Genomic DNA, 25,619 nt, shown 5'->3' on the forward strand with positions numbered 1-25,619 from the left:
TGCTGACTGTATGGGAAATTGGTAATCACAGCCTGAACCTCTGATTAATGAGCTGAGGCAAGTGTCAGGTCAGCTGCGGGAGCACAGGTGAGAGTAATTTAGCTGTGCTCCTGGAAGGGTTGGAGCTTGACTCCACCTCCTCTAGACCTCATTTAAGGGCTGACCACCACTAAGGCAGCATCTCTTGGAGATTGCTCCCTAGTGGAGATTGCCTCAGCATTTCCCAGTGAAGGCATCCATATTGGTGAGTTTTTCCTTATAAATAGCCTTTTGAATATCTGTTACCGTCTTTGTATCGTTCCACCTTACAGCTGACCAAGCATGGCAGTACAGAATTGTATAAAGCTTCCTCTGACTTGGCTGCAGGAGGATTGTACCACATGCAAACAAAGAAGCCCTGTGCATATTATGCAAGCCAGTCCTGTGGAAAATCACTTTCAGGAATGACTTAGGTGGCGCTGGCACATTCGATTGGATCTGTTTCCAAGAAGACCTTCAGCTACTGCAGCGAGATGCATTAGTTTTTGTGATGGTGAGTGTACAGAATGCTGTGAATGTCATCCATGTCACACAGAATTCTTTTCGTGAGCCCACACATAATGCATTTTTGAGGTCTTTTTTCAGTCTGCTCTTCCTGCTTGGGCACAGATGCAGGTTCCTCACAGTGCTAGGTACAGCCCCTTACAGAAGGGACTCTGCTCCTCTCTTCAGCTTCTGTGACAACACTGAAAATGTGCCCAGGAGGAAAACTGGAATGAGGCTGGCAGTGACTCTGCCTTCCCTTGGCTCTCTTGCTAGGGTAAATTTGTGACTGCAATTCCAAATTTGGCAAGAAAAGAAGAACCATTTTCCTGGCAGTCCCCTGTTGGTAGTGAGGAGAGCAGACATGGGGAGCCTCAGAACAGATGGCAGTATGAGATGGAGGTAGGTATACTGGTCAAAAATGGCGGTACACAGATTTAGCAAAATATGCCACACCACAATGTGTGACACATGTATGTAGTTTGCTATGGGGAGCAAGCACAATGCTAGGTGCTGTCTCACCTACACAAGTGATGGGGTGTTTGTTCCCATGGAAGAACATGCTTTTCCTTCAAGAAAGGCAGCATAGGTGATAGCAGTCTTTGAGGAATGGGAATATGAAAAGAGCTTCAGCTTTCAGACTGAGGTAGGAAAAGACTGGAAAGACAATAGTTCTCAAGTATCTGCACTGATACCCACAGATATCTGCACTTTGCCATGATGGAGGGTGAGAGCTGATGTTGATGCAAAGAGCAAAAGCTCTAGACAATGCAAAAAAATACATTAAGGGAACCACTTGGGGAAAAATCTACAGTGTTGAACACCTTTGCTGTTTGTGGCCCACAGATGGCTCTCACTGTGTTTGAACTCCCCCAGAGATGGCTTTTTAATGTGTTAGTTCTGAGGGTTGTTTTTTATCTTTGCAGCAAGAATGCTTCAGGTATGGAAAAATGTGTTCTTGAGGGCATCTGCTGAGGTCCCATCTCTGGAGACTGCAGAGGCACGGAAGATAAAGCAACTTCGGTGAATATTCAGTAGGGAAAATCCTGCTGATTATACAGAGCATTGTGGGATGAACTGCCAGGGCCTTTGTTGTCTGCGACTCCACTACTATTGGTAAGGAAGCGAGTTCTTACACAAAAGCCATTCCTGGCTTTATTTAAGCCAAGGCTGCATTCCAGGAAGAGGAAATCCATCATGTCAGAGACAAATGCAAACACAGAGCTTTCTCTCTTGCTCTCTCTTCCCTTTTGGACTGTCCTTTTCATCTGACAGGGAGTCTGTGCTGTTCTGCGTATACTCTGCCACTTGATTTGCTTGAGACTCCCCAGAGGCAAAGAAACGCTGAGGGCAAGATCTCCTTAATATAGCAGCACGTCTGTTTTCTGGGAACTGATGGCTTGGCTAGAAGAGATGGTCAGGAGGGAAAGCAGGCCAGGCTGCAGGGAGCCAGGGGAGGTGTTGGCTGTGGGGGCTGCTTGGTGGGAACAGCAGGGCTCTGCAGGGGCTGCGGTGTCACAGCAAAGCAGGTCAGTGTCCAGAGGTGGTCACTGCAGCAGGAGCAGCATCTGGGATGGGTGGCTAGTGGAAAGAGACCTGCAGAAATGCAGGGGTTTGGCCACAGGAAAGGGCTTGTGATTTGCAGGTGGCCCTCAGTGATGCTCAGTCACGGTGAGCACAAAGAAGAGGGTTTTGTTTTTTTTTTGCCCTGTGCTAGGAGCAAAGCTAACTGAGGGGCTTTTCTGGCACTAGCAAGAAAAGCTTCTCAAGGCTGCAGGAAGCTCTAGCTAGCCTGAATTAGCCCAAAACATGCCTGTACCCCAGCGTGGAGGATCTAGCACCTGGTGCCAGCCATTGCTTGCTGCTGGCTGAAAAACCAATGTGCAGCTGCACAGAGATGGCAGAAGGGCAGCCCTGTGCACAGCCTGCCTGCAAATGCAGCTTTGCCAAGCTGCTCCTGCACCCAGGATGTGGCCATGCTGCTGACAGGCCAGGCCCTGTAGCTTTGAGGCCTGGATAAAGACAGGATGAGTCCAAATCGACGTCCGCACCACCGTCTGCCTTTTTAGTTACACAGCAGGTGCAGAGCTCCACCAGCTTCAGCAGGAAAACCTCAGTCTGACAGCCCCTTTGCAGAGCACACAGACCATCCTGAGAGAGAAGCCAAGACAGGAGGGGGAACTGGCAGTGGACCTGCAGGTGTTGCAGCAATCACCGCATGTGCAGCAGCAATATCTCATGAAGGGTTAACAGCACTGTGGCTCCCTGCCATGGAGCAGCTGGGCCCTGCTCTGCCAGCTGGCTGCCTGCCCTGCCCGGGGTGCCCAAAGTGAGTCCCAAGTGGTCACCGTGCCTGAGCAAGGCCAGAAAATACATGGCGCCGGGAGGTCATGCAATGGGGCTGCTTTCATCCACTGCCCTTGCAGAACTCTCCTGTGCTCTCTTGGTGCACTGAGTGCTGCCAGACACATCACACAGGTGAAAGGCCCTTCAGAGCTGTTTCCTTGTAGGGAAAAGTGCTACAGTACCTCATGCTTCTGTGTTTGGCTCCAAATGGTCTCAGAACAGCACAGCTGGGAAGCTCAGAATCCATCTCAGGGGGAATGCTGTGCTGTGTAAAGCATCATTTGAATTTTTCATATGGTGTGCCTTAGCCCACATGGCTGCAGGCTGACACCAAGGATGCCAATGAGGGGCTGTGATGCTGTGTGGCATGCAGGAATAGCCCACACAGAGATGGACAGAAGAAACCCTGACATGGATCCAAGTGGAAGTGATCACTCCTGAAGTTCAGCCCAGACAAGGCTTTCCTATTCCAGACATAAAGAGAGCAGGCCAGGTCTTTTTTCCCACTGCTTGGGGAAGGGTGGCACAGTTTAAGACCCCAGAGAAAACAGGTGGAAGCTCAGTTTTGTATCTCTGCTGACAGACAGCAATAGTCAGGGGTCACTGCAATCCCACATCATTCTCCTCTGCCATGTGAGATGTGTCAAGGTCTATGTAGGCCTCCAGATGGGAATGTGCTGGTAAACCAGCATCATTGCTGACAGCCCTGACAGGCTCTGCTCACATCCAACCATCTCCAACTGCACTGGGCTCCTTCCCCTACAGCACATCCAAGCTGTGAGCCTGCAAATTGCTCCCTATATTCTGCCCACTAACCTCCATCTTCCAGCAGGGTGCATGCGCAGCTTCCCACCACCGATGGGAGCGGTCAGCCACACTGATGCTTGTGGCAGTAGCCATAAATTCATGTTAAGAGGCTGTGAGTAATGGCGTTGCTTTGTAAGGCAGACTCCTGAAAGGCTTGTTTTCAAATGCTCAGCAGCAGGATTAGGAGGTTTCTGGCTCTTAGCAGTGAGCTTTGCAGATGTTAGGGGCTGGCAAAGCAAAATCTGTAGCACATGAAAAAGTTGATCAGGTCTGACTCCCTCCTGCCGTGAGATTACTTTTCTCACTACAAAGCATTTCTCCTCGCCAGTAAGTTCAAAGTCCGTATGGGCATGAAGATAGCGCATTGTTCGACGACGTGCTGTTCTGCTGAGCAGCCGCCTCACTTATTCTCTGTCTCAGGTTATAAACAGTGCTGAGAAGCTGCAAAATTGCTCACAGCTTAAACTACGAAATCATGATAACCCAGTCTATCTCACCCTACTGCAAGCTCTGCTTTAATAATCCTACTTAATCATTAAACCACAATAAGAGTAAGCCAAGAAGTATAAGGAAAGAGCCAAGCCAAGGCATATCAGAGCGCTGCTCGGAATCTGAACCGAACTCCACTGGCTCCAGACAGAGGGAGCCCTATCAGGGGATAGCAGGGCTGTTGTGTGAGATGTCGGAAAGCTGTGCTACAATATTTGTCTCTGTTGGGACTGGTGGAAGGAGGCAGAGCCAGCTGTGAGCTGCTCCCGCTGATCCCGATGTGCACTGTGCCCTATATAGCACACATACTCCATGTGAGCTGTGCTGTTGACATAGATGCTTATGATTATTATTGAGTATAGCAGTGGGTGCTATACAGAAGGGTACAAAGCAAGCAATCCATCCACCCACTCACTGACCACCTTGCTACATGATGTCTTATGGCAAACTGAATTTTTCTAAAGACATTTCTTACAGAGGTGGTGATAAAAAGAAAATGGGAAAAGCAGGAAAACAACAAGAAACACCACTTGAAGAAGTGCCCACCACAAGCCACCCACCTGGTGACACTTAGAACCGGTCCCATGGACACACACGGGGCTCCCATTGACTCTGGCAGGTTTCTCCATGTGTATGTGACAGACAGAACAGATTCGGTCCTCATTGCTTTGACTTTTCCAGGATGCTCAATTTATTTGTGCATTTCAGGAAACAGGGCAGTACAGTCAGATGTCCTGTACCTGGTTTCCCATCCCCACCCCAAAAGAGAAATAGCTGTAGGCTGAAAGCACCACCCATTCCGGAAGATGACAGAACCAAAGCCTTCCCAAGGCAAAGGACCAATGAATTGCCAGTGCCACCTGAGTGAGGACTGACTGAAGAACTTCACCATCTGTGAAAATCTGGCCAAAAAGACAATGAGTTGAGTTAGCATTTACAGATCAGTATAAGAAATTGGATGGGGGAACACTCTCACCTCAGCTTTCTTGAAAGCAGGAGTGGACAGGATTAGTGCTGACGAGACCATTCCAGGATCTTATTTACTATGCAGAGAATAGACCCAATTTTTACAAATATGGGGTACATGTTTCATTCATTGTCTCACTACCATGTCTTGTAGGACTTGCCTGCAGCATGGAAGCATCCTGATATAGCTGTACAGTGCATTGTGTTGCTGTTACTGTAGTAACTTATTACTAGCACACCTTGTGTTGGCTTTATTGCTGCAGTACCTGACACAAATTGCCCCCACATACCTCCACTACTGCCTTACTCTCCAAACTAGTTTACTGCAGCGTCCTGTTGTGTCTTATTGCTGCATTACCAAAATGCTACTTTACTGCAGTGGCCTGTGATACCTTATTGCTACATTTATCCTGGTATTATTATGTCAGCTTACTGTGGCTTTTTATGGCTGCCCTGCTACCATTTTATTACAGTACTCTATGGGATTTTAGCACTGAGTTATACATACATAGAATGTACTAATCCATTTTCCTTAGCCTAACATTGCACTGACCTGCCATACCCTCCTCGTGCTTGTCCTGGTGCTGGTCTACTACAATGTCCGTTAATGCTCTGGATATTCCATAATCCAAATAACAGTGTACAGCTGTATTTCACAGCCATAGCCCTGCAGGCATGGGATGCCTGGTGGCTAGCTCTCACAGCGTGGAGATTGTAAAAGCTTTCCAGCCTGTTTTTTCTTGATACAATGCCATTGAGAACATCAGGAGAAGTGGAAAACCGATTTCCTAACTCATCTTCTGGGCGATGAGGTAGCTGGAAGACATGGATGCTTATAAAGCAGCAGACTACTGCTTGCAGCACTCAGTGGGTGGTGCTCACTGGCAAGTGCGCAAGAGAAGCATCACTTGCAATAAGTGATGTCATTAAACAGCAGTAATTCAAGGATGCAGGTTGCATGGAAATAGTTACATGTTACCATTGTCATATGTGAAGAAAAAGACACGTGAACAGCCATTTGTACATGCTCCCAGGAGGAGGCCCTGTCTGCTCTCATGATGTTTGTCTCAGAGAAATTTGGGCAGGAAGCTAGAAGGGGAGCTCTCCCCTCTGCAGAGCATACACAGCTCCATCCGCTCGGCTCACCACCGCTGAGCAGATTAGCTGTGCGAGTGTGCATTTAGATGGCAAGCTGTTCAGCATCCAGGCCCCCTGATGTATGCCCATATGTGTGCTCGCTGTCTGCAGTTCCCCCCATGCTCTCGGCCGTTCAAACCCAGCAAATTACCTACAGGCAGCACACAGCATGTTCTTAGGGGTGGCACAGGGGGGCATGTGTGATGTTGCATGGCTGGACGACTGGGGCTGCTGCACAGAAACCTGCTACTGCCAGAGAGGAGCCTTTGGCTGGGTGGTCAGCATGGAATGGACAGGTCCTGCTGAGATGGTTGAGTGACAATCAGCAAAGGTCCAAACGTCCCCATCAGAGGCAAAATGTCACCTGAATGTACAGGCACTGCCAAGATGGTTCTGCAGTCCTGGAGCTCTTGTCTGCACTGTAGGACAAATTTGGTCTGAAGACCCCAGATAACAGGCTGATTATGGGAACTAGGTGAGTGTAAACAACAAATACCATACTCAGTACTCTACCGTATAGCCATGCAGGTTTAGAGAGTCCTATAGACCTTATGCAAAACTGATATCAGGCTGTCTGGGAAAAATAATTGAGGTATCAAAGTGGGAAAATTCATGGGTAAAAAGGGAAAGTCCTTTTACTGGTGGAAACTATGCTGACCTGATTTTGTGCATACATTAGCCTCAGATATTAGGATAGTATTTGCCACAGAAATAAATACGGTCGGTACCAGCTGTCTACTTAGCGAGATAGATAATTTTGCCTAGATAGGAATGCAGACGTGTAGCCATATAGCAATTTCTACCACCTGCACAAAAGAACCAGCTTGGCTTGGCATGAGGGAAGAAGACCAAGTGTCTATTTTCACATACACTTCAGATCTGAACTGCTTAAGAAGTACAGGAGGTTTTGTGGTATTAAGTCAATTGAAATTGTAAGTTTTGTATATAGGCAGTATACTGTATGTGAATGCAATCCATTTTACATATCTGCAGCTAGTATAATGTGAGTCACTTCAGATCTGACTTCATCCTAACCTCCATAATTCCAGTGTTCTGAAACAAGCTATTGGGTCATCTCTTGCAGTTGTATTCGTGTGTTCTACAACAGATGAATTACAGGTACCCAAGCATCTGGACAGCCACAAACTGCTTCTGCCAAGCCCTTCTCCATCAGATCTCTCCTTGCTGCAGACTGAATTTTGCTCACCATTACACATGCCTACAGCAGTTACTTTTCCCTGTATGCGCATGAACAGATTTTGGCCCTTCGTAATTAGGGCTACATATCTTCTAAGTGGTTCAGCTCTACCTACTTGGTGTAAAACTTGAACATCCATCATTGAATAAGTATGCAAAACCTCAAATAAATAAAAAACCAAATACAATAGAAAACAACTCACTTTTAAATACCTCATGTGTGTCTGTGTGTTTGTTTGTGCATATGTGCATTGTACATCTAAAACACAACTACGTCAGGCAGTCTTGCACTAAACGTACATGCAGAGCAATCCCGCCGATGTTGGAGGATATGCACCAAGATCAGTCTGACGCAGTGGGGCAGATCCTCAGGTGATGTAAGCCACTCAAAGTCTTCTGCCTTTAGATGAGGATCTGACCATTGTCTTTGGACATGCTACATGCCATTGGAAGGACAGCGAGTGACAAACTTAATGAGGGCCATTTTCCCCTGCTATTTTAAATAAGGAGAGACATAGGAAAGAAGAAAACAAAGCTAAAGTCAATGTATCTGCAGGAGAGATGCATTTGATACTTTGTGGAAAGGAGCAGCAGCTTCCAGTAGATATTTTATTGGATCCAGATGGCCACAGGAAAAGGAGCAAATGGGATTGCAGTGGCATCTTTTATAGCCGTGTCTGTGCTAGGAAAAGAAGAGGTGAAGCAAAGCCACTGATCTCTCTCAGTTCCTCTTTCTCCAAGCAGTGGTGAGGTCTGTTTCCTTAAATAACAACACACCAAGCCCTTGCCTCGTTGCTTCCTGTCTACTGTGGCCTGTGCTCCTCCAAACCCAAGCAGGAATCCAAGTCCCTGTGCAGAGCTTGGTGTCGCTACAAAGCTGTGCAGATAAAGTGTTGATGTAATTGGTGACAGGCGGGCTGTCCCTCGCTGAGCTGCTCTCTGCTCCTGCTGTCCCCCGTGGCACCCTGCCCTCCCTGGTGGGGCAGCAGACTGGTGGGGTGGCTGTCAGGAGGACTGCATCAGGCCCGTCAGGCGTTTGCTGGCCAGAGACTTTCCCTGGAGGAAGGCATAGACAGATGGACAGACAGACAGAGAGACCCACAGCATGAGTGAAACTGCTGCCACAAGACTGAGACTATTAGACTGTTTGGTGAGGGTGTTTCAGTTACCTGCAGTTTTACCCCTGGATTTTGCAAGGTGAGTTGTGGCCAGTGATAGGCTAACTGGCCTCAGTCACTGCTTGTCCACCCCTGTGGATGCCACTTATTCCTGGTCTCAACCCAGATACTGAACTGTTGACCACAACTCTTTGAATGAGACCATCCAGCCAATACCAACTAGAGAAGTTGTTTGATCATCTTGCAACAAATACAGAATGCAAAGGGAAGGAAAATCAGAACTGGCATGTAGTTTATACCCACAGAGTACAGAAAATCAGTAGCTTAAGATGGTAATTCACCCCAATTACTCTTCAAAACCAGGTGGCCACATCCAAATTACCTACTGAAACAGTCCTGTATTTGTGACTCCTGTTCTCAGACTCTGAAGTGGCATATGATCTAGGCCAAACCTCTGCCAAAGATCATATGAGCAGTTTGAACAGATCCAGGTCTGTTCGCTAGTTTAACACATTAACACTCCAAGAAAAAAGAACCCCTCAGCCTCTTTGTTTCCTCATCTCTTCCCACTCAGAACTACAGCAGGAGGATGCAGCAGCTCTTTGCAGAAGCCTGATGACACCACTCAGGTGTGCAGCCTTTACCAGGAAATTTGCTGGGCTGCCCAAACATACAGAGCTTAATGTGACCACACTCTGCTGTGACAAACTGCTATGTCACTTGGGCCATCCCTCCTGGAACGGGAGAGCCACCATCACCGTCCTGCAGGCTCTCTCCTGGGGCCCAGCTGCTGTGTGACACTGCTGCTGTTTAAGATAAGCCTACTTTCTTTCACTGTAGATCAAATTTCTGGTTATTCTCATTTTTGAATGTGCTCCTGGGGAACTTGGGACAGTGCAGTCCCAGGGGGTGGGTAAGTAAGTTCTCTGCCACCAGTGAAAGGGTGCAGAGAAAGTATTGATTCTTAAATCCAATTTGAAGGAAAAGAAAGTAAACATCCAGATGTTAACTTCTGGAGGCATAACATGGCGGTTTTAGGAAAAAATATTTCTACCCATATTTAAATAGTTCCTTAGGGAAAAAAAAAAAAAAAAAAAAAAAGAATACTCGTTGGGTTTTTATAATGGCCATTCAGTCAGGCCCTAGATAATGGCAGCCAGGCAGCTTCTCTGTTATCTTCTCTGTGGCAGGCAGCTGGGGACATGCCAGCTCCCGCCTCAGCATCCAGTTTGGCAGTGCAAGATACCGCAGCTATCCCTCACAGCTTCCTCTGGCACTGCAGGCGAAGCTCCTGGATCTGCAGTGGGCTCAGTCCTGTGGGTCTGGCCCAGTCCTGGCTGGCACAGCAGCAGCAAGATGGGTGGAGAAAGGAGCCAGCACACATAGATTAACACCGAGAGAGCTTTAGACTACATACTGCTCTGCTTTGGTTCCTCAGAGGCCTCCAGACACTGACACATCTGTTCCAACCCAAGGCAGAAGTGGGGATCAGCTTCACTTTCGGGGCCTGAATGGGGTGAGCACCTGCAGACTGGAGGTTACTGGGATGCAGGCAACTGCTTTGGGATTCTCTTCTCAAAGATATACCAACCAGTCTCTGTTATTTCTGCTTCTTTTTAATCTTCCCATGCCTCTGTAGCATGAGGTCCAGAAGGAGACACAGCACATTTGAGAGTACTATATTTTGCTTTTCACCATGCAGAAGATACAACCTAAACCCCAGTTCAGGAGACATGCTTTGTTGTCTCTGGAAAGAAGTGCCCTGCAGTGGGGTGGCCATGTGACAGGTGAGGCTGGCCCCTGTCACCTCAGATGGCCAGGATAAGACAAATCCGTGTATCTTGCAGCCAAAAAGTGGCTCCTACCTAGAAAGAGAACCTCTGATGCCTCACTCTGGGGGTCTTTGCATCTCAGCCACCCATGAACATCTGTGTCAGGCAGATGGAGGCTGCTCCAGGGATGCGGTCACACCACAACATAGCTGGGTGCAAAGTATGCCAGAGAACTTCAAGGGTCCTTTTGGGTCTGACCTGGTGTTTGGTCAGGATTCCCTCTGAGATCATTGACAGGTAGATAAAAGTTTAGGTCATTACAAAAGACCTCACATTTTCTTTAAAAAGTCTCAGCCAAGATAAATGATTTTTTTCCTTCCACATGTCTTTGTTTAGCTGGAAGCCAGCTGCTGGCCCACATCTCTAGCTCTCCTTTCCCCACTGCACAAAAATGTCTCTAGCTCCTGACTTATTTCCAGAAGTTTCACCTAAGCTTTGCTGACAAAGCACAATGTCTTGAGCTCAGCGCACTACAGCGCTTCTTTTACCGTCATACAAAGTACAACCTGGAGTAACCTAAGGAAAAAGTCAGGAAATTCTTAATAAACCTTCTGAAAGTTCTCTCCAGAAGGTGGCTTCCAATCTCTGGGGCCCACCCTCCCACTCAACCATGTGGCTGGGAGGGGACCAGCCAGCTCCTGGGACCAGCAGGGCTCTCACCACAGCCTGCTGAAGCAACCCACAGGCTGCCAGATGTGCACAGCACCTTCTATGGCCAAGCATTTCCTGAGCAGCTATGAAACTAAAATATAAAATGCAATTAGCAATTATCTGAATGAAGCAGAATTCAGCAACTTAATACAGACAAAAAATCAAGTAAGAGGGGAAAACAAAACAACCATCTGAGATTGACAGAAAAATGAGACAGATCTCCTTTCAAGCCTCTTGTACAAGCCACCACTTTCCACCTTGCTCTTTGCCAGCACTTTGCCCAGCTAAGAGAGAAGGCAAAGGCTGTGAACTATCTTTTTTCATAAGCAGACAGCTTAGTTTTGTCCCATGCCTGTAGTTTCACACAAGTGATATGCTGTGCCCAGCACACAGCACAGCTCACGTGCACAACATGTAGTCGCTCACCACCAGCAGCATGCACAGGCCAGCACTCCCATGCACCCCATCAGGCACTTACCTGAAGAGTGGGCAGTGTTTGTCCCCAGTAGTGAGGCCAAGGAAGCACGTGGGACGCTGCTGGTGCTCCAGCACTGGCTCATCTCTTTACCACAGCAACACAAACCAAGCACTGTTATGCCACTCCACTCCGTGCTCCTCACCCTCCCACTTAGGGCTCTGCTACAGCTGACTCCATTGATTGCTCTCCATCCCTTTCTACCCTCTGGTGCTGTCCCTACCCCAACCAGAATCATCACTTTCCTGGGGGAGAGGCCTTCCCCTGGGGAGCAGTACATCCCCATCCCTCTGTAAGACCACAGCAGAGGACTGGGACTGCTCTGTGTACCACTGGAGGTGAGCAAATCTCTCTCCAGCCAGCTGCAATTTGAGCTTTTTCACATTCTGACAGATACCACACAATTCTGTAACATTAAGCTACCGTACTTTGGGAACTCTGGGAGTGGGCAGGCAGCGTCCCAACCCTAACTCCCAGAGATTTCCAGGGCCCACTGGTTCTCAGTGTTAGAGTAGATCTTGGGGAAATCTTAATCTTGTGTCATGAAAAAATATATACTTTTTATTAGATATTACTTTTTTTTATGAAAACATACACTGCAAACATAAAATAAGCAACACAAATTAACAAAGTTAAGTACAAAGCAGAGTTAAAAACATAAACAATAAAGGAAAATAGCTTAGTTCAATGCAAAATAAACACAACTGTGAACAGATATCACTTAAATAAGCACACAAAATGTCATGGACAAGACCACCAATTCCATGCTGACACAGACTGAACACTGGACCTGCTGTAGAGGGCAAGCACAATGGCAGTACACAGAATGCCCACCCATTGCCACCAGGACCATGTCAAGAGTCACCCTAACATGGTGCAGCGTGAGCCTGCTGCTGGTACCGAGGTGTCTAAGCTGCTCTGCACTGCTGCTGCTCACAGCTCTGCTAACCAGGGTATGGCTTCTACATCTGACATCCCCATTGCAATTTATCCCCTTTTTCAATTTATATGATGGAATATAAAAGCAGATGCTATGCTTTGCTTTCAGAATCCCTAGTGCACCACTACATGTAAAAAAGGAACATAAATGAGCTCAGTACTCACCTGCTCCTCAAGCAGCTCCATGAATGCTGGAGCTCTCCTCTGCCCTCCCAGAAGCACCAGGAAAATGGCTGAAAATCTCTTCTGCTAGGGAGCAGATTGGGCTCTGTGTATCTAAGAATGTGTCAGGGCCTATGCTGCCATTAGTTCAAGCAGTCTGTAGATGGAGGGATGGCCCTAAAAGACGACACAGTTCCAGTGCCAAGTGCTCACCATGGTGCTGCATGGGACAGATAGCCCAGATCCTGTCCAGTATAGAACTGCCTGGGCAAGTGCAGCTCAGTGGTGTTTGAGAACCTACCTTAAAACATGCCTCATCCCTGGCTGTTTCACAGGGCACTTCTAGGTGTCAGTCCATCCCTGCTGCAGCATTCCTGCTTGAAACATGCTGCCTGTTGGTGCTGGAATATCAACCTGTCTGAAATTGCTGAAGTACCCAACCCCCCGCCCCAGAAATCCTTGCTGAGGCCATGATTCAGTAACTACAGCATGTGGAAGGTAGTTTTATCTTCTAGAATATGTATGCAGCTGGAATAAAAGGTAGTACATGAATAGTAAGCATCTCCTGAACTCCATAAGGGGCCTTTCATTCAGAAGGATCCCAAAGATGGTACACACAGGGCAGGAGCAGAAACCTCTGGGGCCAACACTGTGGCCCATCCTGTGCAAGCAGAGCCACACAGCAGCATTTAAAGGATGGGAAGTGAAGAGTAACTTACCCGTGAGAGATGAAGAATATTTATCTTTTGAAGTAGACCTGCATACCAAATAGATAACACAATGTACATGCAATACATGCAACCCACCATTTCCTGAACTGTGCATGCAGCATAAACTTATCCAGCCCACACACTGTACAGGTAGGGAACTGTGTGGGTACCAGGAACAGATGTAGTGCACACAAGCATGCAGAGACCTGTCAGTACGTGCACTTACATCCCTGGCACACAGCCCCCAGCAGGGCCAGCCACTGACCGGTTACTGCACATAACAGGCAAGTTGTCAGTGCACACTGGGCCCCCTCAAGCTTCAGGTATGTTCTGGTGCTTCCCACACCTACAGAACACAAGTATCTTTTCCCACTAGAGACAGTATTTGTTAATGACTTGAGTACAGGAACAAGCAAATTTTCTTTTTAAGTAAGACATCATCCAAAGATAAAAATAACTGTTTTTCCAGATGGCTTTTCTTGGTGCCAAATCTAAGAAGCTTTGGCATCCATTCCTATATCCTTTCCTTCTAACTGTCTGTTCCTGACACCCATTTCATCAGCATTTCAGGGTATCACCTTCTACTATCCACACTTTATCTCACTGTATTTTCTAGCCATAATGGCTTAAACTTTTGGCTTTATTATACTGCAGGTCATGAATACTTTCCATTCCCTCAAAGGCAGTCAATCTATTTATGCAATTAGGTAGAGCTGTGAAAGTGAAAAAGTAGAAAAGCTGGTAAGTGTATGACAGTTCTATGACATTATCAAGGAGCCAGCTGAAAAGAGAGAAATGATGATATCAGACAGCAATTCCTCCTCCAGTTCTATGCTGAGAACTGCGTTCATGGTTAGTATTTGTAACACGTCACAGTGACACACAGCTGCACAGAATATACAGTTCAGCTGAGAAAGGTGAGACCTTACTGATAGATTTTACATGTGTGATTTCATACTCATGAACTAAGAATAATGACCAGGAGAGTCAGAGCCCAACATTTGGACTGTGATCCAACAGTAGACAAAACAAGAGGACATAAAAATCTAAACAGCACAGGGAAGTAGCACTGACCAAGGATTGGGAATACAGGAAAGTGGGAGCAAGGGTTCTGGATGAAAATACAAACACCAACTGCTGCTACCTCAGGGACTTACAGCAGCTCCTGCTGACCAGCCCCTGCCTGCTGCCTCCTTCAGTTCTGTCTCACATGGCTAACAAAGCTGAGCCCCTCTGTTGATTCAGTTCTTCAACTAAATCTGAGAACAAAGACGATCCTTGGTTTTCATTGACTTGCTGTCCTGTATAAGATGCCCTATTCATAATGTCCAAGGTCCTTTAAATGAAAGCTCATTAGAGAAGCTCTATTCTTGAGTTCTTAACCTACAGACCAATCCCCATGTAAGCCAAACACAGACCACCTCTTCTTTCACCTCATTCTTTCTGCAGTGAGTTCAATTTACCGCTTGGAAATACTCCCTGATTCTTTGGATACATTTCACAGTGCATCTCTCTTCTGTACCTGATATCTTCTACTATGCTAAATTTAAAATAAATTTCCTGAGACTCTCAGTCTCACTGCATACTTACACTACCCCTAAAAGGTACCAGGAGACTCCTTTTCCTATTTAATATTTCACTTCTTAAGAACTGTAACAATGAAAGATAAAATACAGGCTATAGTTTACCATACACAAGCATAGGTGGCAAGCAGCTATGATGTGTCTCTACAAATCATGCCACTATATACGCCGCAGTGGCCAACTACTGCTTGAGGAAGGAGGTAGGGCAAAGAAAACACAAGTAGAAGATGTTCCTTAGGCTCCAATATGTAGCCCAAAGCCTGGCATTTGCATTTTTGGCAGCAGCTGCTGGTTTTGCCAGGTCCTACCACTCTTCTCTCATATCCCATCGATGGAAGAGACAAGCAGGAACTTTCTCATCTTATTCAGGTACAGAACCTTCTCAACCCAGGAACACAACAACTAACAGCATGCAATGTCAGATTCCAAACAAAGGCTATATCCAATATCTGGCAACATTCTTAAGGCATAGAGATCGAGAACTCCAGTACTCTCAAAAGCTCTGTGCATGCCTTTAGTTCACAAACAAGAGTCAGCTGGGAATAAAACGCAGAGATGTGCTCAGTACTGTGTCAGTGTCTCAATACTGAGCTGGAACATTTAACAGCAGTTTACTTACGAGAGATATTCCTTCCTTGGAATAGTGTGATTTTAAAAAGTTCAAAATAAAGTCAGAATATCATGGCCCAGGTTTATCGCTTGAAGTTACCTGCTGAGACCAGTATCCCCATAATCCCTGTTACTGCTGAGTAACCACTGATGCTTTAGAGAGAGAACTCAAAATGGTGCAAGGTGCAACAAGGGGAAATAATAATAAACACTCTTGTTTCCCCTTCCATTAAATAGTCACCAGCGTAAGATAGGAAGAGACCTGGTAGCTTCTTCTGCAAGACAACAACACCAGTAGTTTCCCTAAACGTACTCATTACGATATATTTTCCTTCCACTCTCAGCCCTGAAGGATCATCTCAGCTTATGAGAACTAAGCTTCTGTCTGATTATTAAATCATTTCTAAAGCAGATGGGAAACTACTGTGGTTTAAACAGCTAGGCTGAGACTGCATGGCTAAAAATAGTATAGCAGGCTCCTTTTAATTAGTAAGATGATCAGATATGACAGAAGAGAGAGATGTAGATATATGGATTTGTGTGTGTATGTCTTTAAAATTAAGTTATTACCTCAGTAACAAGTATTATTTATAACATATATGATACATGATGTCTGATTTTTATGATGTCATTTATCTTCACTTGGGTGAGAAGACAGGCTAACTCTGCTTTCATAATGTCAATCCTTGCTATATTCGAAAGGAAAATTGTAATAAGATAAACCTGCCACCGTGTGCAGTGCCGTCATTTTTTAAATGAGGTGGATTAGTAAGTGCTCTAGTGCAACAGACTGTCAGATCTGCAATGTGTTGCCCAGAGCAAGCGCAGCTTCCCGAGGCCGACCTTGTCCCTTGGAGTGCATAGCAGAGCCAGTCCAGCTTTGCACCTCTGACTTCACAGCCAGGAGCCAAGCACAGGGCTGAAGGGATCAGAGACTGCTATGTCTACCCTACTGCTGTGCTGCCCATGTACTTCTAAGGACTTCTCTAAGCTTGAATGGTGAATCTAGGAGCAGAATTTGCTACTTGGTGTAAATATTTCGGCATAGTTTATTTAAAAAAAAATCTTGCCTGTTCCTCTTTCTGGCAAACTCTTACAAAGTAGTAAATATGCAGATGGGCACAGTGATATATTTTGTATCAACATACTTCAAATGTGTGCATATGCATTAGCTATATAAATACATTCCTCAGGAAGCCTGCCAGAGGATATACTACAAAGCTCTGCTTTTGGTTTGTATGTGCACCAGAAAGAATCTCTCCGAGTTTATCTGCTATATGATAGCTCACACTTACCTGCAGTTTCCCCTTTTCTATCTGGATGTACAAATGTTTCATATTTATACACTGTGTGGACATATACAGCATGTATATATATGAATATACATAAATACATAGAGACAGGCAAGTAAAAGCATATGTACTGTATATACACAGTCCAACATCTTTGCTATAAAGCTGAATATCACAGCGGTGTGCCAAAACTGTACAATGTATCAAGTCAAAACATACTTGATAGAAAGCAACACCAGAACGAATTGTTGATATACCTTCAGTGCTAGCTCTCTGCTGCCCCATGAACACCGCTGATCCCATCCTGCACCCCTCCCCGACCTCTGCCAGCCTTTCCCAACAAGCTGGCTGTGCTACTGCAGGATGGGGGCACCCCAGGATGTATGCACAACACTGGGAGCAGAAAGAAGCCAAGCGTTGCCCTCTTTCTCTAGAAAATCATTGGAACCCAAGTAGCTGGAGGTCAGAGACTGGTGAAGGATGAGAGGAGAGGACCTCTGCCCACTGTCCTTGAGATCTCAGCATCCCCTTACCTAAGAGGTTTAACAGCATCACGTTTCTTGCTGTTACCGCATTCCTTTTCAGGTGTTAGTACTACAAGCAAGTCAAAGGGTATCACCCATCATTACTTACATGAGTACTGACAAATGGGGCAACGGAGGGAGCGGCTGCATTGCAGTGGGTGGCTATGTACGTGTATTTATACACACGGCAGCATGAACCATGCATGGAGGTCAGTATGGATACTGTTGAAATGGTGCTACTAGAATCATGCTCTTCCAATTATCTGTGCAAGGAAAAGCCAGGTCAAATACTGTAGTGGGCACACAGCAAAAAGACATCTATCCATTTAATTCTGGACACTAGACAGTTTGCTTTTGCAGTGATGATTAGCTGGAATGAGTACTGCGATGGAATTCTGCTCCCCACCCACCCCGTTTTCAGAGCTGCTATTTAGATGAGCTACGGTACTAAAAGAGAAGCTGCAAAGATGCTATCCGCAAACATAAAGGTGAAATAAAAAGTTAAGCATCTGCATTCCCCCCAATGAAAAATGGAGTTCTGAAGAAAGGGAGGAGGGAGAAGAAAAAGAACTTACCACGCTGCGAGTGAACTTTTCTAGAGAAGTTCTACGACCTTGCTCATTCTCTGGCTTAACGGGGAAAAAAGTGGGGAGAAAAAAATACAGAAAAAAAACCCTTCAGCTTAAATGCAGTTTTTCAAAACAGCAGCAAAATATAAGGAAGCAGCGAGGGGAAAAAAGTTGTAAAAAAATAAATGTAAAAAGCAGAAATCAATGTTTGCAATAGCAAACATAAGAAACCAAAACCCCTTACAGAATGAGAGACATCACTACTTCTACTCTTGGAGAATGTCACTTTTCCTCCCATGAGTTTTTTGAACGGATCAAACAGCGTCTGTGCATTGCTGTGTCTCACAGCTATTGGTATTGATTTCATGTTCATTGAATTTTCCTTCTGTAGCTGTTTGAGCTGGGACCTCTGATTCTGGTTAACATCTGCCAAACAGCTGATTGGAGACTGCCGTCTACTTACTTCAAGAGATGAAAAAACACAACTTTTACAATGTTAAAAAACAGTGTGTGAGTGAATACAGTGCTGGAAGGAAAATCCTACCAAACTCACTGCCAGGGAACTGTGTACTCCTCCACTTATCCAGAAGATACAAGCAGATTTCCAGTATGATTGGCTACCTCAAAACATGAGATGGCTTATGCATGTCAGTGCAAGGCCATGGAAAGACACAAGCCAATCTGGGGCACTGATATTTTTCTATCTGAATACAGGATTATCGGTACGCAAAAAGACATTCAACTTCACTGCAAGAAGGCAAATGTATGTATCATGGCTCTATTAACGTATCCATGAGAAGTCTGTTCACCATCACATTTTATTCATTTGACAACAGGGAGATCTAATTGTCATTAATAAGGAACTAAATAATTTATTGTCATGTTTGTTAGTGTATCTAGTAGAAAAAAGTGTTATGGAGCTGAGAAAAAACTCAATAATGTGAAGCAAAGCTCACTGCAGCCAGGAAACTGTGAGCATTGGTGATTTCCAGGAGAGAAAATTATTTCAGTACGGTGAGTTGGTGAAATGGAGATAATGCGATGGAAATAAAATGGCAGTGAAGGGGATAAGAAGCTATTTTTAAGGGAAAGCCACAGTTATGAAGGTGCATGATACTGCATTGGCAATAAACATTGCACTGGAGCTCCTCATCAGATGATGTATTAAAATGTTGAGAGAGTGGCAACTCATCGCACCTTGCCTCTGAGACCCAAAGTGAGAGATGGGTGGGAAGGGAACAACAAGAGGTACAGCAGCAAAATAGGGTGAGGGGTCCCCTACAAAGAGCTCCCACAGACACCTCTGCCAGAGAGATAGAGGAAATGCCAACAGGAACCACTTTTCAGCAATGCTCTCACTGTGAGCAAGCTCAGCTTTTCCTGTAGATGCAGCACATATTGTGGCCCTGGTGCTGTGGGGACACAGACATCGGTTCTCATCCTATGTGACATATCACCTCAGCCAGTGCTGAAGACAGAGCCAAGGCACACACTGGGGGACAAAACAGGCTCTGGCTGGTGGGGAGGCAGGGACAGACCCTGGCTGCCACCAGGACAAATGCACAATTTTGCCCAGGGAAATAAACACCTCGACAAAAGACAGTGCTCTGCTAGGCTCCATTGAGCAAGGTACTTGGAGTCTGCAGCACCGCATTGCTGCAGGCTGGAAAACTGGCCCATTTAAGCTGAAGCTTTGGAGTGCACTGGGGACAAAGGAGATCAAGCTGATGAACCTGGTCCACATATTTCTCCCTGTACCTGCTGCCAAACTGCAGCGTCTTTGTTTTAGCTGCAAGCAAGGTGATGCAGCTTCTGGCCTTGCACAAAGGCAGGGTGGTGGCCCCCAAGGATGCTGAGCACCTCACTGTGTGTCAAGAGCTCATCCAGCACAGGTCACCACATGTGAGGCCCTCTTCCTACCACAGCTGAGGACATTGTAAAGAAGCAGGCACAGGTCACCCCAAAGCACAGACATGCCCCACAGAAATGACTTGAAGCACAGGCTGCAGCAGCACCGCGCTTTGGCATGGGGACAGCAGGCTGGGACCCAGCTGAATGGAACAATCATCCCCATAGCATCCAGCTCTGAGTCAAAGTGTGACATTCTCTAATAAAATAAAAAGCAGCTGAGGCTGGCTGGCTGCAGAGCGATGAGCTGGCACAAGCAGATTTCCTGGCAGTGAGCAAGGGTGCTGGTGCACGGCTCCCCAGCTTCCCCTGCCTGCATCCCTCCAGCACAGGAAAGGAATGATAAACAAAAAAATTATGGAAAAAAAATAATAATTAGGGAAAGAGACAGGCATTTCTCAGCCCTGTGAACACATCCTGGGTCCATCCCAGGAAGTGTTGGATGAGACTGTGGACTCCAGAGGTGCAGCACAGTGGCAGCATTTGCACAAACACACACTGCTACTGCAAAGAGCCACATGCACAAGCCCAGATCAGGCAGTTCTTGTAGACGCAGAAGGGAAGGGGGCCATCCTTGCCTGTAAACACAGTAGCTAACAACAAAGGACACTAGTGCTTGGATAAAACATGAAACCACCACCCCTGCTGTAGATGAACACAAGTCAGACCAGGTAGGTGCTGAAAAACAGGTCTTGTCAATTAGCCATTCACTAATTACTGATTATTTCCTCTGAGTTTTTCTTTTTCCGCAAATAATTACTTATCTAACCATCCTGATTTTAAGTTCCTTTGTGTGGATTCTGCTGGCAAAAAATAGCATAAGTAGAAAATATTACGAAAAACCAGCTGACACTAATTGTTAAAAGTAATTAGGAGAAAATTGCTCAGCATCTTTATATCATTCAAGCCAGTCCTGCCACTGAATCACACTGGTCACGCGCACCCTGATGGGACCATGGCATCTGCAGAGGGAAGCAATACAGAGAATAAGGACAGAGGCTCTGGATAAAAGCAATGCTTCATAAAGCATGTGCTGAAAAAGTAGCCTGCCCCTCCTGGCATGAAGCTCCCAGCCACCACCTTGCTGACATTTTTGCCAGGGACTTGAAAAGGAATCAGAAAATGCATTCAAAAGCTCAGTCCTCTGAACTGCAAGTCTGTGAAATTCCTTCCTTCCCTCCCAGGATTCATTTTGTTGGCTACTGAAGGAGAAAACCATGTGTTGCAGAGGGATGCTGCTGCACGAAAATGAAGGATAATCACTTCCCTGACACCGGTTCAGGAAAAGGCTACAAGCATGTCCCCAGCTTCTCAGGCAGTCATTTATATCCGTCCAATGGGAAAAAGCAAAAAAAAAGCAAAAAATGCTACCAAATGGCTGAAAAAGTATGTTCTGAACATGGGGAGCTCACCATTCTGTGCCAGCTGATGAGGATAGTCCTGCACCAAATCCTACAAACACCAGGTGTGATGGAGCTCATTCCTGCAGCTTTGCAGCTCCTGCGAGATGCTCCCCTGCCTGTGGGAAGCCATCACATTCCAGACAGGAACACAGGAGTTGTAGCAGTTCAGCTATTGATCAAAATGGCAGTCAGGTGGAGATGCCCACCAGCATCAGTGCTTTGTCTTCTTTTCATGCACAGCAATGGAAAACACTGAGGTCTTTCCTGCTCCTTTCACAGAATCAACCAAGTCGGAAAAGACCTTCAAGATCATCAGGCCTCACAATCAGCCCCATGCCCCCTGCCTCACTCACTCGGAGGCCAGCATGGAGGTAGTGAATGGGGGCCAGGCCAGGCTCTCAGCCCTTCCTCCTTCCCAGTGCTCTGCTTCTAGTCACGCCCATGCCAGAGGCTGACATCCTGCTCCCTACTGAGAGCCATGAATCTGCAGGATGGAAGCCAATAGTATTGTGGTTGTAATAATGACATTGTGAAGAACAGAGGGGAAAAAGTCCAAAACAAAATAACAATAACAAACAATGTATGCCTGGTCTGTATGCAGCCTATGTCATCTGCTACCATGTATCAGTTGTGCAACAACACACCCCTTCTAGCCTCCCCAGACCTTCTCTAGAATTAAGAACATCATCTTAGTCCCAACCTGGAACTTTTCTTCTCTCTCTCCCTTCTCATTGCTGCACTCTCAGAGCAGGGAGTGGAAGCACACACATGTGTGGTTATTATACAATGTGGAACTTACAGTGTTTTCCAAGCTCCAAATCCCAGCACCAAGAAAGTCAAGCATCTTCTGAGGCACTAAGGAAGCCTTGAGATGTCTCCATTGAGCAGGTAGCCCTTATTCTTCCATTTGACAGAGAACAGAATATGAAGCAGAGTAAAGCTGCTCTTTTCCCTCCAAGACCACACAAGAATGTAAGTGGGGGAACCAAAGGATGCACATGGATTTTGTGGCTCCCAGTCCTGTGCTTTAGCCATACAGCAGCCTTTTCCCTCGTCCTGCCATCTCAGCTTACCATGGCCCAGTGCTGCAGGGCTGAAGATGCTAACGGACATAAACACACCCAGGAAATATTCATGCGTGTATATAAGCCATAGGCATTCATGTACTTTGCGCATACAACTCTCTTAGCCCAAGTCCACAGTGCTGTTCTTTCAAAAACATGTATTTTCTGTAATGTAAACAACACTGGTACTGCATAGAGACAGCATTAGGACACTGTCTGAGGGATAAGACAAATTCATGCTCCAGACAGACATACCTCATCAAGCCTTGAACAACTGCAGTGAATTTCTGCTCGCATCAGTGAAACCAGGACTTTGTGTGCAGACTCTAAACCAAATCCTCCACCCATGCAGGCTTTGACAGCCCACTATGTTTCCTTCCTTCTGCTTTCCAGATATTTAGAGGAATTTTAAATGGATGCTTCTCAAACCTGCACCAAAGGCCCTGATAATCTTACCATGCAGCTCAATGCACAGAAGCTTCATGTTCTTTCTGTCAGCATCTCTGTACCTATGCTGCCTCAAAAATGTTCACTCACGCAACACAATGCGACATCATTGCTAAGAGCTTGGCAGATTCTGGAGTAACATCAATTCCCCCCCTGCACAGAGTGAAGCAGGTGAGCAATGAATCTACACAGAACTACACACTACTGCCTTTTTTTGCACCTCGCTATGTTTACTTGTGCACCCACAGCTCTTTCTAACAGAAACTTGATTCTTACTTTCACGGCTGTGTTAACATGACACCAAGGCCTGCTCCTCCGGCAGTTTGTGGGGGAATGAGGATGTCATGCTGACACATCCAGGCCTTGATCTGACAGCAAACAAGGACTGCAGAAAAAAGCCCCTGGTTTGAATGGGCTCAGCTGGGAGGAGAAAACCCTTTTGCTTTGAAGCAGATGAACCCTCGTGTGTTCAGCGGAGGGAGGATGGGGCTGGCATGCCAAAAGCGGATAGAGGAGAGGATGGCAAAGGTTTTTATGCTTTATACTATCAGAGGACTTTGCCTTGCACTTCCCTCTTTCCCCACGACCTCTGAACTCTAAGTAGACCTAACCTTTTCAAACATAAGCAGCACAGCACGGTGCTGTCTCAAATCAGACATTTTGAAACAAAGGGCTGGCTGCTGCCCTCCATTACTGGCCCCAGTCCACTGCCTGCAGTCCCAGGCATAGCGGACAGAGGGGTCTGTCTCCTTTTGTCACACTGCGCATGCTTTCAGGATGCACAGTGACAATCAGGACAAAAATACCACTGGGATTTCATGGTATTGTGCCAGTGCAACGTAACTTGGCAGCACACAGAGAATGCAGCAGAAAAACAGCAGGGAAGATGGTGATGGGAAAACCCACGCTCAGGCTGTAGAAGCCAGTTTATGAGCGGTCCTGGAAGTCAAACAGAAGAGAGACATACACGTGTATATACATGCAGACAAACACACATGGACACACAGACTTACAGGAGTAAGGAAGTGCAGGAAGCATCGGAACACAGCCACTAGTGCAGAGAGCTGTAGGTTACCTCCCAGCCCCTCAGAAAGGATGGACAATTGGGTAGGAGCTGCCACAATGCCAGGTAACCACTCCTTTGTTACCTTGAACTGGGGGTTCCTGGCAGAAATGCTGTGCTGGCAAAGCATACATGGGTGCCAGCAATGCTAAAGAGCTCAAAATCAGTTGACCTGTAAAAAATGTGGCTGAAACCCCTTAATTGCTGCATGGGTTGCAATTATTTCCTGTCTCTAAGGAAAAAGAACCATCATTTTTTATTTTTTTTTATGGCAAGAGCAAGGGAAACTGAGAATGGAAATCACTATAGGGCAGTCTAGAGGTAAGGCATCCATAGGGAAGATCATCTGGTGAGGCTGTGGAGCTGAAAACCAGAATAGGTGAGATTTGTAAGACCAATTAATAGATTGATGAGTTCTGCTTCTCAAACAGACACCACCTTTGTCACAAGGAAAGGCAATGCAGTTTTAATTGCCTGCACTGCATTTGGGAGACTTTTGAGCAAGACAAGCAAATTTCTTGTTGCTTTTTTTTTTGTCTTGGGCCATTCTGCTTTCCCAAAAACACGTGTTGAGGTTGTGCATAGGGATGCCATACCCTGTGCCCCTGGTGAAGAAAACAAAAGTTGTTGTTAAATGATTTTTTTTAAAAAAAGAAAACAATATTTTCATTTTCACACTAGCAGCAAGCAGCAGGCGAAAATCAAGAGGTGCAAATAGATGCAAGCATGTCCTTTCCAACAGATACCTTCTTCTTTGCCAGCAATAAGTCCTGGTAAGCATTTGAACGGAGGAAGCGCGCATAGCTGTCACTCTTCATCAACTTGTAAATGTGCTCCTGTGGGACAGGAGGAAATGAGAGACAGAGAATTGTTATCAAACCTCATTTAGACATCACAGAGATTTAAAACACAGTGAATTAGAAGGACGAGAGACTGATCAAAGTCCTAATTAAGTCTGCTATTATCGATTATGTGTGTTGTGGTGGCATACAGGAGGTCCATCCTGGGGCAGGACCCTGCTGTGCTTGGGGCTGCATAAACACAAAGCAAAAAGATGGCCCTCACCTCAAAGGCTGGCACATATTATTCAGTAATCAGTGTTACTCTGTAATGACTACAGCTCTCAGAAATCCCCAGATCATGAGCAAGTGCCTAGCCAGGCTGAAACTACTGGGATGTCTCAGGAAAAAAGAAATAAATGCCAGAATTTGTCCCATAGATTAGGTTTCATTCTATTACTCGTAGACACTTGCACTATCACCCCCCACCCTCTCATTATAGTTCATGAAGGGGAACCGATACTTAAACACGTTTCATTTCCACTTAAGCAGATGCCTAGAACAAACCAACCTATTCACATCCTGAAAAAGCCTTTACGTCCGTCTGACTACATGTGAAGTTTATTGGACAAGTACACACATTTGCACCACATCATAAAGTTATGTCAGATGAGTCCCTTCCATAGGGCCTTTTGTCTCCTATTGAGACAAAGTGCTGATAGTAATTTGCTTGGGGTACATCCCCTGCCTATGAGCATTTCTTCAGATTTACAAAGGAGTGTTCCACTGCACCACAACCTACTCTTTTCCATTGCCTTGCTTAGTTTTACTTACCTGCAGAAAATTCCTTGATTCCATCAGCTCTTCTCACGACTGTCTAACTGTCCTTTCATTTGTAAATAAATATTACCCCAAACATCAAGCAAATCAGATCAAAATACTTTGGCCCATTAAGGACTGAGATTACATTAAAGGAACTCAAAAGAAAAACAGGCACCTTAGACATTTCTCTTAGACTTAGAAGCAT

General features: G+C 45.9%; 2 protein-coding genes across 12 annotated transcripts in view; one reads left to right on the forward strand and one right to left on the reverse strand.

The window, feature by feature from the left end:
* DPF3 (double PHD fingers 3) overlaps positions 1-7,676 on the forward strand; it is a 188,411-nt gene extending 180,735 nt beyond the window's left edge. For both annotated transcript variants that reach the window (XM_015864660.2, XM_032445149.1), the window contains 4 exons: positions 312-532; positions 799-924; positions 1,449-1,638; positions 7,352-7,676. The gene's annotated coding sequence lies outside the window, so the exon portion shown is untranslated. The remainder of the gene's footprint in view (positions 1-311; positions 533-798; positions 925-1,448; positions 1,639-7,351) is intronic.
* The window catches only part of RGS6 (regulator of G protein signaling 6), a 211,901-nt gene continuing 191,113 nt past the window's right edge, over positions 4,832-25,619 (reverse strand). For 6 of the 10 annotated variants that reach the window (XM_015864647.2, XM_032445148.1, XM_015864648.2 and 3 more), the window contains 3 exons: positions 24,560-24,649; positions 17,935-17,988; positions 4,832-8,520 (listed from right to left, as the gene is read on the reverse strand). In XM_015864647.2, the coding sequence (XP_015720133.1) occupies positions 8,470-8,520; positions 17,935-17,988; positions 24,560-24,649 (195 nt within the window). In that variant the 3' untranslated portion in view covers positions 4,832-8,469. Of the gene's footprint in view, positions 17,623-17,934; positions 17,989-24,559; positions 24,650-25,619 lie in introns of all 10 variants that reach the window. The other 4 variants (XR_001555658.2, XM_015864649.2, XM_015864651.2 and 1 more) reach the window with 4 other exon arrangements.

Source organism: Coturnix japonica, chromosome 5 (assembly GCF_001577835.2).
Source record: "Coturnix japonica isolate 7356 chromosome 5, Coturnix japonica 2.1, whole genome shotgun sequence".
Taxonomy (NCBI): Eukaryota; Metazoa; Chordata; class Aves; order Galliformes; family Phasianidae; genus Coturnix; species Coturnix japonica.